The 12,798-nt window shown below is 35.7% G+C and overlaps 1 protein-coding gene across 1 annotated transcript; it reads left to right on the forward strand.

Moving 5' to 3' along the window:
* Nucleotides 1–1,735: 1,735 nt before the first annotated feature.
* On the forward strand, nucleotides 1,736–12,530 carry LOC122011083 (villin-2-like). Its single transcript, XM_042567519.1, has 7 exons — nucleotides 1,736–1,803; nucleotides 1,951–2,019; nucleotides 2,100–2,168; nucleotides 2,280–2,419; nucleotides 11,432–11,560; nucleotides 11,997–12,144; nucleotides 12,457–12,530. The coding sequence occupies exons 3-7, from the start codon at nucleotides 2,102–2,104 to the stop codon at nucleotides 12,528–12,530; spliced, it is 558 nt and encodes a 185-aa protein (XP_042423453.1). The 5' UTR covers nucleotides 1,736–1,803; nucleotides 1,951–2,019; nucleotides 2,100–2,101.
* The last annotated feature ends 268 nt before the right edge of the window (nucleotides 12,531–12,798 follow it).

The raw sequence follows: 12,798 nt of genomic DNA on the forward strand, positions 1-12,798 counted from the left end.
CATCATCGACAGCGGCATCGGCATGACCAAAGCTGGTAATTTCTCTTCTCCGCACCTTGTCGAGATGACACCGCCGTCCCAACGAACGCTCAAGGTAATGTAGTCCGAGAAATGCCCTAATTTTTGGCTCCTCACGCTTACGATCGCTTTTCCTGGCAACCCATAGGCGGCATTAGCCCCGTGATGTTCGGAGCGCAGCTGTCGGCAGAAGAAGCGAAGAGCTTGAGCAAGAGGTAGGGAATGGCTTATATAGTGACGTCTGTTCTTTCTTCCTCTTATTTTCTTGTTAAGGTTTATTTCTGATCTTGTTTTTGCCTCTCACTCAGTTTGTTTCGAGTTCCATGGTGAGAAAATTGTCGTTTTGTTTTCCTCCCATTATCGACTTCCTTGATATGACGAGAAGAAAGGGTTTTTTTCTTAACAGTAGGAAGCATGTAGCAGTGTAATAGTTCCGAATATTGCTGATCTCCTTGCTTTACAACCCGCATCTTCATTTTCCCCTATTTTCCTCCAGTTCTTGTGTTCTTCTATTTTATTTATCAATTTTTCTAAATTTTGTTTATGCCACCTCAGTTGACCTAGATTCTCCTTTGTATCACAGACTCGAGTTTACTTGATACTGGAATATGCAGCTAAAGGTGAATTTTACAAGGAACTACAGAAGTCCAGATGCTTCAGTGAGAGGCGAACTGATACAGTGAGTTCTTTGCAAACACACACTAACGGTTATCAGTGTATGAGCTTTTATCTATTTTTGCCAATGAAGGACTAACACTCTAATCATGTACCCATAGAATTTGCAGTTCCTTTCTCACTGTGTGTACAAGTGTATGAACTTTTTGTACTGATATATGAGTGATGATATTGGAACTCAAAGAAGAAGCACTGCAACCGCCCAATCTTCAAAACATTCATCGGAGGATCAATGAAAGTGAGTAAGCCTATCTCCCTTTAAGAGAAATAATCTAAACTTATTACGAAGCGAGATCCCTAGATTTTTGAATCGCCTACATATGTTGCGGAGTGTTATGCTTCTTAGCCAGTTACTCTATATAATTCTTACATCAGTTGCTTCTATATGACTGTATCATTTTTAGATTATAGCATTGCACATTTTGTAAATAATTTGCTCTTTGTTTTGATGGGTTTTTTCTGATGGTTATTGACATGAATTTTGAATCTTGACCTTTGAAATTGTGATTTTCATGCATTGTTGTCCTATTTTCATACACTTTTACATGTTTTTTTCTTCTCTTTTTTCATTGAATTAAATTGCCATCTATGTGCCACTAGCTGACATGTGGATGCTTGTGGTTGGGTTTTTGATTGCATGTGCTTTGTGCGATTTTGCAACTAGAATGGATGTAATCAATTATGCAATATTTGAATTTTTGTTAATCATGTGTCTCTTTCACAATTCTGAAAGCTATCAATAAGCTTCATTCTTTAAAATCAAATCAAGATGGATAGGGTTTCTTTTGTAATTGTTTACGTAGTTTACAACAATTCTTAGTGATCAAACTCGACAAGGATGGATGACAAATTAGCTGATACTATGACTGTTGGGAGCAATTTCTATAGTAAAGTTGAAAGATTTATGGCCATTCTTAATGTGTTCATTGACTTCATACAGGTAATTTGTCTTTGTAGAACTCAAGTTTACCACCCCTATCACTACAAGAAAAGAAAAAAAAAAGCTTAAAGACAATGCTTTTCTATGTGGCTAGAAAAAAAACATATCATTCTGGTGAAAAGAAAGAGGACTACTTCTTGACTTGTTGGATGGGAAAGGATAGCACTCAGGTAACTACCAATAACCAAGTGTCCTCTTAAGGAACCAAAAGAGTAGTAGTTATACTCCTATCCCACAGCTCTATGATGCAGAGTTGCTTATAGTTCAATGAGTTGCTAATTAGGTTTATCATCACAATGTGAATTTCTTATTTCCAGGACGATCAGCTAATGGCTCTACAACTGGCTACTAAAATGTGGATCTCCTTGAAAAGGAGACCAGTGCAGGTTCTTATAAGTTTAAATTTACTAATCTTTATCCATGAACTTGATAAACTGAACTTCTTCATGAAATTCATGTCTTGCAGGGATGCATATTTCAAGGGAAAGAGCTGCTACAATTCATCGCACTTTTCCATCCCATGGTTGTTTTGAAGGTACCACCTACTAATTATTAATTATTTACCACTTTGATCTAGCATGTCTAGGAAAAACATTTCACAGTCTTTTTTGTTAACTGTTATATTACAATTATTTCTCTTAAATAGGGTGGAGTCGGTTCTGGGTACAAAAGCTTAATTTCAGAAAAAAAAACCTGAGTGATGAAACTTATGCTCCCGATGGCATTGCGCTGATCCAAGTATCTGGTACATCATCCCACAACCGTAAGGCAATGCAAGTTGATGCGGTATGGCTATTCACATTTTTGTTATTCATACTTTAATTTTTATCTACAATCTTCTTGTATTTAAAATTAGATGGGAGAAAGAGCCATCAAAGCTCTCACCAACCGAGCTACATGACACCTATCATCTTCATTTTTGTAATTAAGAAAAAAAAAACATAATTATCATTTAGAGACTTAAGTACTACAATTAAGTGACCGAATTCATTCTACACTAATGTAGCATAGAGATAACTCGGGTCGTCTCCCAACGAATATAACGATGATGGTATTTTAGGATTGATTTATTGAATATGGGGTTTGGGTTTTTAAACTATAAATGTTAAAAGGCAAGTAGTAAAAGATAGTCTATCAAAACTACTGATGGAATGAATTAAAGAAGAGCAAAGTAATTAAGGAAACTTGAGTACTTAATTGAAACCGATCTGACCTACTCGCATTCTAAACAAATAGCAAACAAGAACAACAATCAAACACAAACAAGATCAAAGCATGAAGTAAGCAAAGTCACAAATAGCAAATATGAATCAAGGTCATGTAACAGAATCAAACTGAACTCCTTTCACAACTGAACTAATGAAACTAACCAATACTTCTCGAATTAAACAGTGCTAACAGAATTGAATTGATGTGAAGATGAACAGATAAGAAGTAACAACAACTAGAAATTGAAACTAACTAAAGCTAATTTGGATCTATGAAATTGAACAGAAACAAGAACAAACATTCTCAGCTGGAAAAGAAGAGAAGTGCAGAAATTAAAGAGGAGGGAAAGTGCTGAACCGAAATGAGCTAGGGCATTCCCAAGCACTCACTGAATTGGACGAAGATGTCCTAATCTTGTAATCGATGATAAACTGATCTAAAGAACTTTGATCTAGCATAGTCAAATGAATTGTGCAGAAATCAGGAATAAGCAAGAGAACACTCCCATCATCTGGATGTAGTCAGAACTTCACAGGAAGAAGATCGCTGGCTCGAAGGCGGGAAAGAAATCGGCTAAAACCACCGGATTGCTCCACTTCTCCGTTCTTCTTCTTCCTCTCAGAATCGCGGTAGGAAATGGGAATCAGATGGTCGACGTGGCATCGCTGGCTCGAAGATGGAAGATCACCAGAGGAAGGGAAATGCCCTTGACCTCGCTTGCTCGCCGGCGGTGGATGGAATCGCGATTGCCGAAGCCGATCGCGCTCCTCTGTTCTTCGTCTCACACTGTAGAAGTTGACGAACAACCTGTAGCTTCTCATTTCCACTTAAATCTGATCTGAAATCTGAGTCAACGGTTGAGATTGCTTCGGAATGATCCAACGGTGGAAGTTGCTCCAAATCCGATCCAAATCTTCAGATCTTGATCACTGGTTGTGATCTACTTCCCCTTGGCTTGGATGGACCAGATTCTTCACAGATGTCTTAGATCTACTCCGATCTTGGATGAACGGCTAAGATTGTTCCAGAGCTGGATCTTCTTATTTAAACTCAGATTTGAACTCAATCTGAGTTGATCAAACTAGAGTCCTTGCCCTTTGATGCCTACAAATAATATAACCAAATATTAGCATCAAATACCTCAAATATGATATAATTTGTAATTAAGTCCACAAATGAATGCAATTCATGAAATATGATATAAATGTGGAATTAACACATGAGAAGATCAAATGATATGCTTATATGAATCAAAATATCAATACAAAATGATGGTTATCAAATTCCCCCACACTTATTCTTGCACGTCCCGAGCAAGCAAACAAAACAAAGAAACAACTAGATTCATCTCCTTAACATTTTCCTAGCAATACCTAGAAGATGGTAAAAGGAATTTAACTAAGACCACAAACAATCATGAATTCAATCCAAACAATAATCAATAAGTATGGTAGTTTCAATCCAATTGAAAATTTGAGCAAATTGCAACCTCACAAGGTATTTACCTATTCTAGCTCTCACACTCAATCATGCATATAAGTGGAGCTCAACTCAATGCCACTCACAACACTTCACTACCATAAGCTTGTTTATTTTCTAATTCTCCACCACTATAAACATAGCATACATGAATCAAAAGGAATTTAATCATGAAGAATTAAAATGAAAGCAAGAAAAAACAATTAAAGTGAATGAAATTGGCAAAAGAAAATGCATCAATGAAGAGAATGAGAGTATGGAAGGAATTTACTTGATGAGTTGACCCATTTGATGTAAAAAGAAATGAATACCATTTGTTTTTATCAATACAAAAGACCAAGCCAAACTTTTCTTCAATTTGATAGCTATCCAAAAATTTTGATACTCTATCTCCACACTTGATACTCTTTTGTTTTGCTACTATTTTTCCTTTCTTCTTCTCTGTTTTTGCACTTCAATTTCAGCATTTTGAAACTAAAACAATCTCATATCACCTTATGGAGAAGAGTTCCCTCCCCCACACTTAGAATCTTGGTCGTCTCGGACAATTCAACTCCATTCAATCAAAGTTGAAACACCTCTAGCCACTATTTTTTCCTTTCTTCATTCTGCAGAATTTTCTGATTCTTCCTTTCTCTGTTTTTGATTTTTCATATTCGAATTCCAGAATAAGCCAATTCTATCACTGAACCAACAAACCATATTCAGAAATCAAATTCCCAGTATCAATGTCAGAAAACAACCAAAACCTTCTAACAATTCTGCCATTCTAATTGTTCAATTTGAATTTATGATGTGCCTATTTCTGTAAATGAATTCTGGTTCTGTAATCTGCAACCAAAGGTTCCAGTATCAGGATTTCATAGCTGGATTGGTGTAGAGATAGGAACTTGACTCGGCATTCTTGCAGCAAACAAATTTAAAGATCTAAGGATTCAAATTCAGCACTTAACATGCTCATAATCATTGCAGTGGAGCTAGATGATTCCAGCATCCTCTTCCATTGTTCATGCCAAATGCTTGTAACATATCTTGGTACACATCTGATACACCAATTTAATACTCCATTTCTGCACAATTTGCAAAATTCCAGCAGTTCAATAGTTTGTTTAACATTCACAATTCTTTTCCTTTTCTTATCTCCTCCAGTTTTGCTCTTGCATAGTAATAGAGAACAACCATTATTCATTTGTTCACACAGATCCTTAGAATTACTGAACTAGCACAGTTCAACAGGTATTCAATTAATTAAACTGCAAATTAGAACTTGAGAAAACAATTTTAGCAAAACTAAGGTAAGCTTACAAGAATCAGATCTATTAATGGTTGTTACCACAGCTTGAATTCAATTAATTTGGCTAAAAACTAAGTTCCAAAAATTGGCACAGAAAGATCAATTTCAGAACTAGCACTTCATTGAGTTCTATGTGAGGTCAGTTTCCCCAACAGTTAGTTACATCCAGCCCTTGCACTTAAGTAAACTCAGCTCCACAAATCCCAGTGTTACACAACATAATCTGATTTCATAATTCAGAATCTATGACTCTAAATTTGTTTCCTTCCTTCCTCTGCATATGACCATCATTTCCAACCAGCTAGAGGAGTGCATTCCATTGCATTAGTAGGGAACCAAACCAAGCTTAAAGTAGCCCAGCAACAACAATTCAGAATTGAATTTTTTTCTAGTTTTGCCTTCACATTTTCCAGAGCTCAAATTCTGCATTCTCAGCAATCCCTCGAACTGAAACAATTGCAACTTAGATACTAATATTTAATAGTTAACCAATTATATAGTGATCATATATCAAATTTAACACATCAGAAATTTAACACCCTTTCAGTTTCTGATTTCAGACTCAAAGAGATATTTTTGTTTCAACTTCAGATTTTTTCCAACTTCCAGATCCACTTCTGCACTTAAGAATTCTAACTTGTGGAACACTTGAATAAGGAAGAATAACATTTGTCAATGAGAAAACAAGAAGTTTACTTGAGTTTATCAATAACCAGGAAACCAAACAAAGAGTTTGGCACACAACTAATCCAACCTGGCACACAACTACTGCCCTGCAACTAGTCACGTGATAGTAGAAGAATCCCAATAAATAGCAAAAGAATCAGAAAACCATGAAAGTGATTCAGTTGCTCAGCACTTTATGAACTCAGATTCAGCATTTTTCTCAATCCCAACAACAAGAACTAAGCAACAACTCAACGACATAATGAATTCTGTTTTCAGAATTCAAATTCTGATAAGTTTGCCATCCTAGTCTTTTTATTTTCTTCTTTCAGCTGACACTCCTTTTTACTTCGCTTGAGAAGTACATTCCCATTACATTAATAGAACATCAATCAAGTGCCTGTAGCAATTTAGAGTTGAAGCTCTCAATATTTTGACAATTTCAGAAACTGTAAACTCAGCTTTTAACTTCTTGGAAATTGGATTTTTCAGATGTACTCTCCTCAATTACAACTGTTCTTAGTCTTTACTGGTCGGAAAAAAAATAAACTCATCTTTGTATGGAAGTTTTGACACTTGACAGGATTAGAAAGATTGTAACACCAACAAACAATGGATAGATACAAACTTCACTTGAGGTTGTCACTGATAAGGAACTAACAGTTCAACTCGGATCCATATAATTTCTTCGGATTTTATTCTCTTTTATTTTCTGTAATGTAATCCTCTACATAACTGTTAGGCACTCAAATTGGCATTCCAAAACTTTCTCAACAGCAACTGTAAGAGAAAGAAATAGATTTCAGAAAATTTTTTTATCAAATTCTGAATTACTGTCTTGTGCACTTAGCTTCAACAATCCACACTTCCATCAGTTGTAGCTCTTGCATTCAGTCTGTAAAAAGGACTCAGCTGTACTATCATCAATTTCAGAACATTACTAAAATTGAACTCCCCAATTCCTAGTGTACAGTTGCAGATTAACAGCTTGTGCATTTCAGAAATCAGAATTGGAAATAAATCGTACCAAAATTCACTTCCATTATAGATACATGCTTTTAACTTATGGAAAGCTTGAGTAGGTTAGAACATTAGATGGTAATGAGAAAATCAAGTGCTCCACTTGGAATCTTACTGTTCAGAAATTTATAATCAAAACTTGGCACACAACAAGTAGAGATTAATACATCAAGTGAAGAGATCTTTTTACCAATTCCACAAAACAACAGATTCTATCTTCAACTAGTTTTCAACAACATCCAAAGAAAACCATAAATATTCATTCCTCATCAACCAACTCAAAACAAATTCATTTTCTACCTCAAAGACTGCTCAACATCATTAAATTTCCAACAATACAAACCTTGAATTAATTCCACCAGCAAGATCAAAAACAAAGAAAATGAACCAATCCTCAAGAACAATTGCAAAATCTCCAATATTTCCAAAAATTTATAACATCTCTCCCCCACACTTAAAACTTCGTCCATCTTAGCAATCTAGCTCATCAAGAATTCAACCAAAACTCACAATGGAATGGAAACAAAGCAAGGTGACAAAAGATTTATTCAACTAGATTTCAAAAGGAAAAGAATTCAAAGAAGGGAAATAGAAATCAAAGAATAGGAAAGAAATATCCTTCATGTTCATGCATACAAATGTTATTGTGATTTCAAAAAAAATAAAACAAAGCAAGTTCTAGAGTTCAATTGTCATGAGTGCATATACCACAAAAAGATAATAGAATATAGGCCTTAGGTGGTCCTCTCTAGGTAATTTTTGGCAATCAAACTCAATTAATCAAAATGGAATCCATCACCACACTAACCAATATCATGCAAGTAAAGTATTCAATCATGTAAAATGACCTGAACTTGATGGTCAAAATTAAAGAACTTTTACCATCTTAAAAGTATTACTAGAACAATTTCATGGAGAATTTTATTCCAAATGAGATGCTATGTATACTAAACAAAGTGCAATGTATGAAAATAAAATGCAAAGTGTAAAGTATGAAAGTAAAAGAAACGTAATAAGCAAAAAGAAAAATAAGGAATGAACTCCCCTTTATTTCGGGTGGTTGCAGACGATTTAGAATTAGAGTCCACGCCAGTATTGGAATGGTTCTTCCCGGTGGTTGAAGACGGTTCAATTTAAGCATCCACTCCAGAAGCCTATAAAGATGAAAGGTAGACATCCTTCGCAAGCATATAAGGTCAGAAAAGATGTAACAATATTAGTCCCTATAAAGCACGTGTCAAGAAATGCATCACATCCAATAAAATCAATTAATGGTACCTCTATGAAATTTTCTAATGAATCACAAGAAATACTAACCTTGTCATGTTGAAAGGTACCTGGAGGTTCTAAAATGGTGACTGTGACCTCCTCATCATCAAGTAATGACTCAGACTCTGGCTTTGGCTCAGGTGAATGTACAACCATAGGTAGTGATTCTTGGGGCTCTGCTTCCACAGCATAAGTCCGTACACTCTCATCATCAACATCTGGTTCAGGTGATTCTTGAGGTATTGCTTCCATTGTGCAATCCCCTACACTTACATCATCATCCACGTCAATACCTACATCATCAACAACATCTACAAAAATAGTATCAGCAGAGTCAGAAATTCTTACAACTACAACATCACAACAAGAAATATTAGAGGAGTCCTGTGGGGTAATGGAAAGGAGATCAAGTCTGTCGACATCTTCTCTTAAGGTAACAGGTTGCCCATTTCTAAATTGTTGAGGGTTGGCAGCCATGGTTTCCAAAAGTTTCATAGCATCATCAGGAGTTTTATCAATCAAGGGCCCTCCACTAACTTTATCCACCATGTACAAATCAAACGGCAACAATCCATCATAAATATGTAGGACAAGCAACTGATCACTAATTTGATGTTGAGGACAACTAGAGCAAAGTTCCTTAAATCTCTTTCAATATTCATGCAATGTCTCCTCCTTGAATTGTTGAATACCACGAATCTTTTTCCGCATAGCTATATAATCATTCTGAACTTCTGGTAGGCTTTGATATGCTGGATGTGATTCATCAAATTGTCCTTGTGCAACCTCGTACCTAAAATTTGATTGATTGATAGGTGGGTAGTACTGATGTTCAGGCTGATAGAACCAAGTCTGAGGCAGATAGTACTGATAATATGGATCCATGGTCAAAGAAGTTTCCTGTTCTTACACTGAAACACTAGCAAATAAAATCAGAAGACACAGGAGCATATAATATCAAACAAATGGATATATGAACATGAAAGAAATTGAAACAATTTTTTTTTTCAAATTTTTTTGTAAAAAGAAAAGAAACAATCCTAAGGTATCAAACACCGCTACATTCCCCGGCAACGGCGCCAATTTGATTAACCCTAATTTTGTCTTGAAATGGGTATCAAAGAATTAAGTGACCGAATCCATTCTACACTAATGTAGCATAGAGATAACTCGGGTCGTCTCCCAACGAATGTAACGATGATGGTATTTTAGGATTGATTTATTGAATATGGGGTTTGGGTTTTTAAACTATAAATGCTAAAAGGCAAGTAGTAAAAGATAGCCTATCTAAACTACTGATGGAATGAATTAAAGAAGAGTAAAGCACTTAAGGAAACTTGAGTACTTAATTGAAACCGATCTGACCTACTCGCATTCTAAACAAACAACAAACAAGAACAACAATCAAACACAAACAAGATCAAAGCATGAAGTAAGCAAAGTCACAAACAGCAAACATGAATCAAGGTCATGTAACAGAATCAAACTGAACTCCTTTCACAACTGAACTAATGAAACTAACCAATACTTCTCAAATTAAACAGTGCTAACAGAATTGAATCGCTGTGAAGATGAACAGATAAGAAGTAACAACAACTAGAAATTGAAACTAACTAAAGCTAATTTGGATCTATGAAATTAAATAGAAATAAGAACAAACATTCTCAGCTGGAAAAGAAGAGAAGTGCATAAATTAAAGAGGAGGGAAAGTGCTGAACCGATATGAGCTAGGGCATTCCCAAGCACTCACTGAATTGGACGAAGATGTCCTAATCTTGTAATCGATGATAAACTGATCTAAAGAACTTTGATCTAGCATATTCAAATGAATTGTGTAGGAATCAGGAATAAGCAAGAGAACACTCCCATCATCTGGATGTAGTCAGAACTTCACAGGAAGAAGATCGATGGCTCGAAGGCGGGAAAGAAATCGGCTAAAACCACCGGATTACTCCACTTCTCCGTTCTTCTTCTTCCTCTCAGAATCGCGGCAGGAAATGGGAATCAAATGGTCGACGTGGCATCGCTGGCTCGAAGATGGAAAATCACCGGAGGAAGGGAAATGCCCTTGACCTCGCTTGCTCGCCAACGGTGGATGGAATCAAGATCGCTGAAGCCGATCGCGCTCCTCTGATCTTCGTCTCACACTGTAGAAGTTGAAGAACAACCTTTAGCTTCTCATTTCCCACTTAAATCAGATCTGAAATCTGAGTCAATGGTTGAGATTGCTTCGGAATGATCCAACGATGGAAGTTGCTCCAAATCCGATCCAAATCTTCAGATCTTGATCACTAGTTGTGATCTACTTCCCCTTGGCTTAGATGGGCCAGATTCTTCACGGATGTCTTAGATCTACTCCAATATTAGATGAACGGCTAAGATTGTTCCAGAGTTGGATCTCCTTATTTAAACTCAGATTTGAACTCAATCTGAGTTGATCAAACTAGAGTCCTTGCCCTTTGATGCCTACAAAGAATATAACCAAATATTAGCATCAAATACCTCAAATATGATATAATTTGTAATTAAGTCCGCAAATGAATGCAATTCATGAAATATGATATAAATGTGGAATTAACACATGAGAAGATCAAATGATATGCTTATATGAATCAAAATATCAATACAAAATGATGGTTATCAATGCGGTATGGCTATTCACATTTTTGTTATTCATACTTTAATTTTTATCTACAATCTTCTTGTATTTAAAATTAGATGGGAGAAAGAGCCATCAAAGCTCTCACCAACCGAGCTACATGACACATATCATCTTCATTTTTGTAATTAAGAAAAAAAAACATAATTATCATTTAGAGACTTAAGTACTACAATTACAATGGCGTTATCTATTTTTTTAGGTGGCGACATCCTTAAATTCCTATGATTGTTTTGTTTTGCAATCTGGGAATACAGTTTTCACGTGGAATGGAAGTTCAAGTACTCATGAACAGCAACAGTGGGTTGATCAGACAGCAGAATTTTTGAAGGTATAATATGTAAAAATGTTAAAAAGATTTTGTGCCTAAATATCATCCTCTATTCCTTTTGTGCTAACATGTTAGTCCATTTGACATTCATATAATTAGTTAATTGAATTAAGATAGAATATAAATGAGACAACAATTTTATATTATGGTTACCAACTTGGAATTATAAACATATTTCGGTCAGCGAGTTATCTTTTTTATCTTTTCCATTGTGGAGCATCCATATAGGTTAATCATTGAATGATTGAACTTGCGAGGCACAATTATAGGTTGGTAAAGATTTTAAAAGTTGTCAGCAATATCTCAGGTGCAAATAGTCCTTCCATACATTTTCAGAGAAATATGATGTACTCCTAGATCTGTTGCTTCCATAAAGTTTAAAGAGTGATTCTTTATCCAACATCATGGTTCTACAAGATTTCTCTTTCACCTGCAGCCAGGTGCTACACTGAAGCATTGCAAAGAGGGAACAGAAAGCTCGGCTTTCTGGTTTACTCTTGGTGGGATGCAAAATTTTTCCAGCAAAAAGAGCACTCAAGATGTTGTTAGAGATCCTCACTTGTATACCTTTACATTTAAGCAAGGTCGGACATATCTTTTTTCCAATTTCCAAGTCATTGTTACCTTCTATACTATCCTTCCTCCATTCAAAGTTCTAACAACTGTGTTCATTTGTGATCAACAATGATTTGGCTCAAAATTGAGGAAATATAACCCCCAATCCTTCTTCCCTCATTTATATCAAAGGAAACAGAGGAAATTAAAAGGGTGTATGGTGAAATCCTGGTTCCATATGTGTTTGTTTTATATCAACCTGTAATGGAGCAACATTTGTTTTTGTGACGAGGTGTTGCACATTCTTGGTACAAAACTTCTTTTGTCTGTTGCTTTCATAGATATATCATGCCAGCTTCTCGGCTCCTACACCAATTCAGGCTCAGTCATGGTCAATTGTCTTAAGGGGGTGTGACATTGTGGCTATTGCAAAGACAAGATCAGGAAAAACAATAGGCTTTCTAATGTCAGGGTTTGTTGTTCTCAAACACAATCATAATAATTCTAAGATGGGTCCTACTATACTAATTTTGTCACCAACGAGGGAGCTGGCCACTCAAATACAGGATGAAGTAGTCAAGTTTGGTAAATCATCAAGAATATCTTGTGTGGTATGTTTAATGATAGTTGTTACATTCCTTATTTTGATTTTTTTTGGTTTGCATGATAATGAGTCAGCAATA

This window comes from Zingiber officinale, chromosome 8A, assembly GCF_018446385.1.
Source record: "Zingiber officinale cultivar Zhangliang chromosome 8A, Zo_v1.1, whole genome shotgun sequence".
NCBI classification, from domain to species: Eukaryota; Viridiplantae; Streptophyta; class Magnoliopsida; order Zingiberales; family Zingiberaceae; genus Zingiber; species Zingiber officinale.

What these genes read in the sequence shown, in the direction of transcription:
- LOC122011083 (XM_042567519.1), top strand. Translation starts at nt 2,102, where the DNA reads ATGCATATTTCAAGGGAAAGAGCTGCTACAATTCATCGCACTTTTCCA. An exon ending in AGGCAATGCAAGTTGATGCG is followed by an intron (nt 2,420 to 11,431) that starts GTATGGCTATTC and finishes CTATTTTTTTAG; the next exon opens with GTGGCGACATCCTTAAATTC. An exon ending in AGACAGCAGAATTTTTGAAG is followed by an intron (nt 11,561 to 11,996) that starts GTATAATATGTA and finishes TTTCACCTGCAG; the next exon opens with CCAGGTGCTACACTGAAGCA.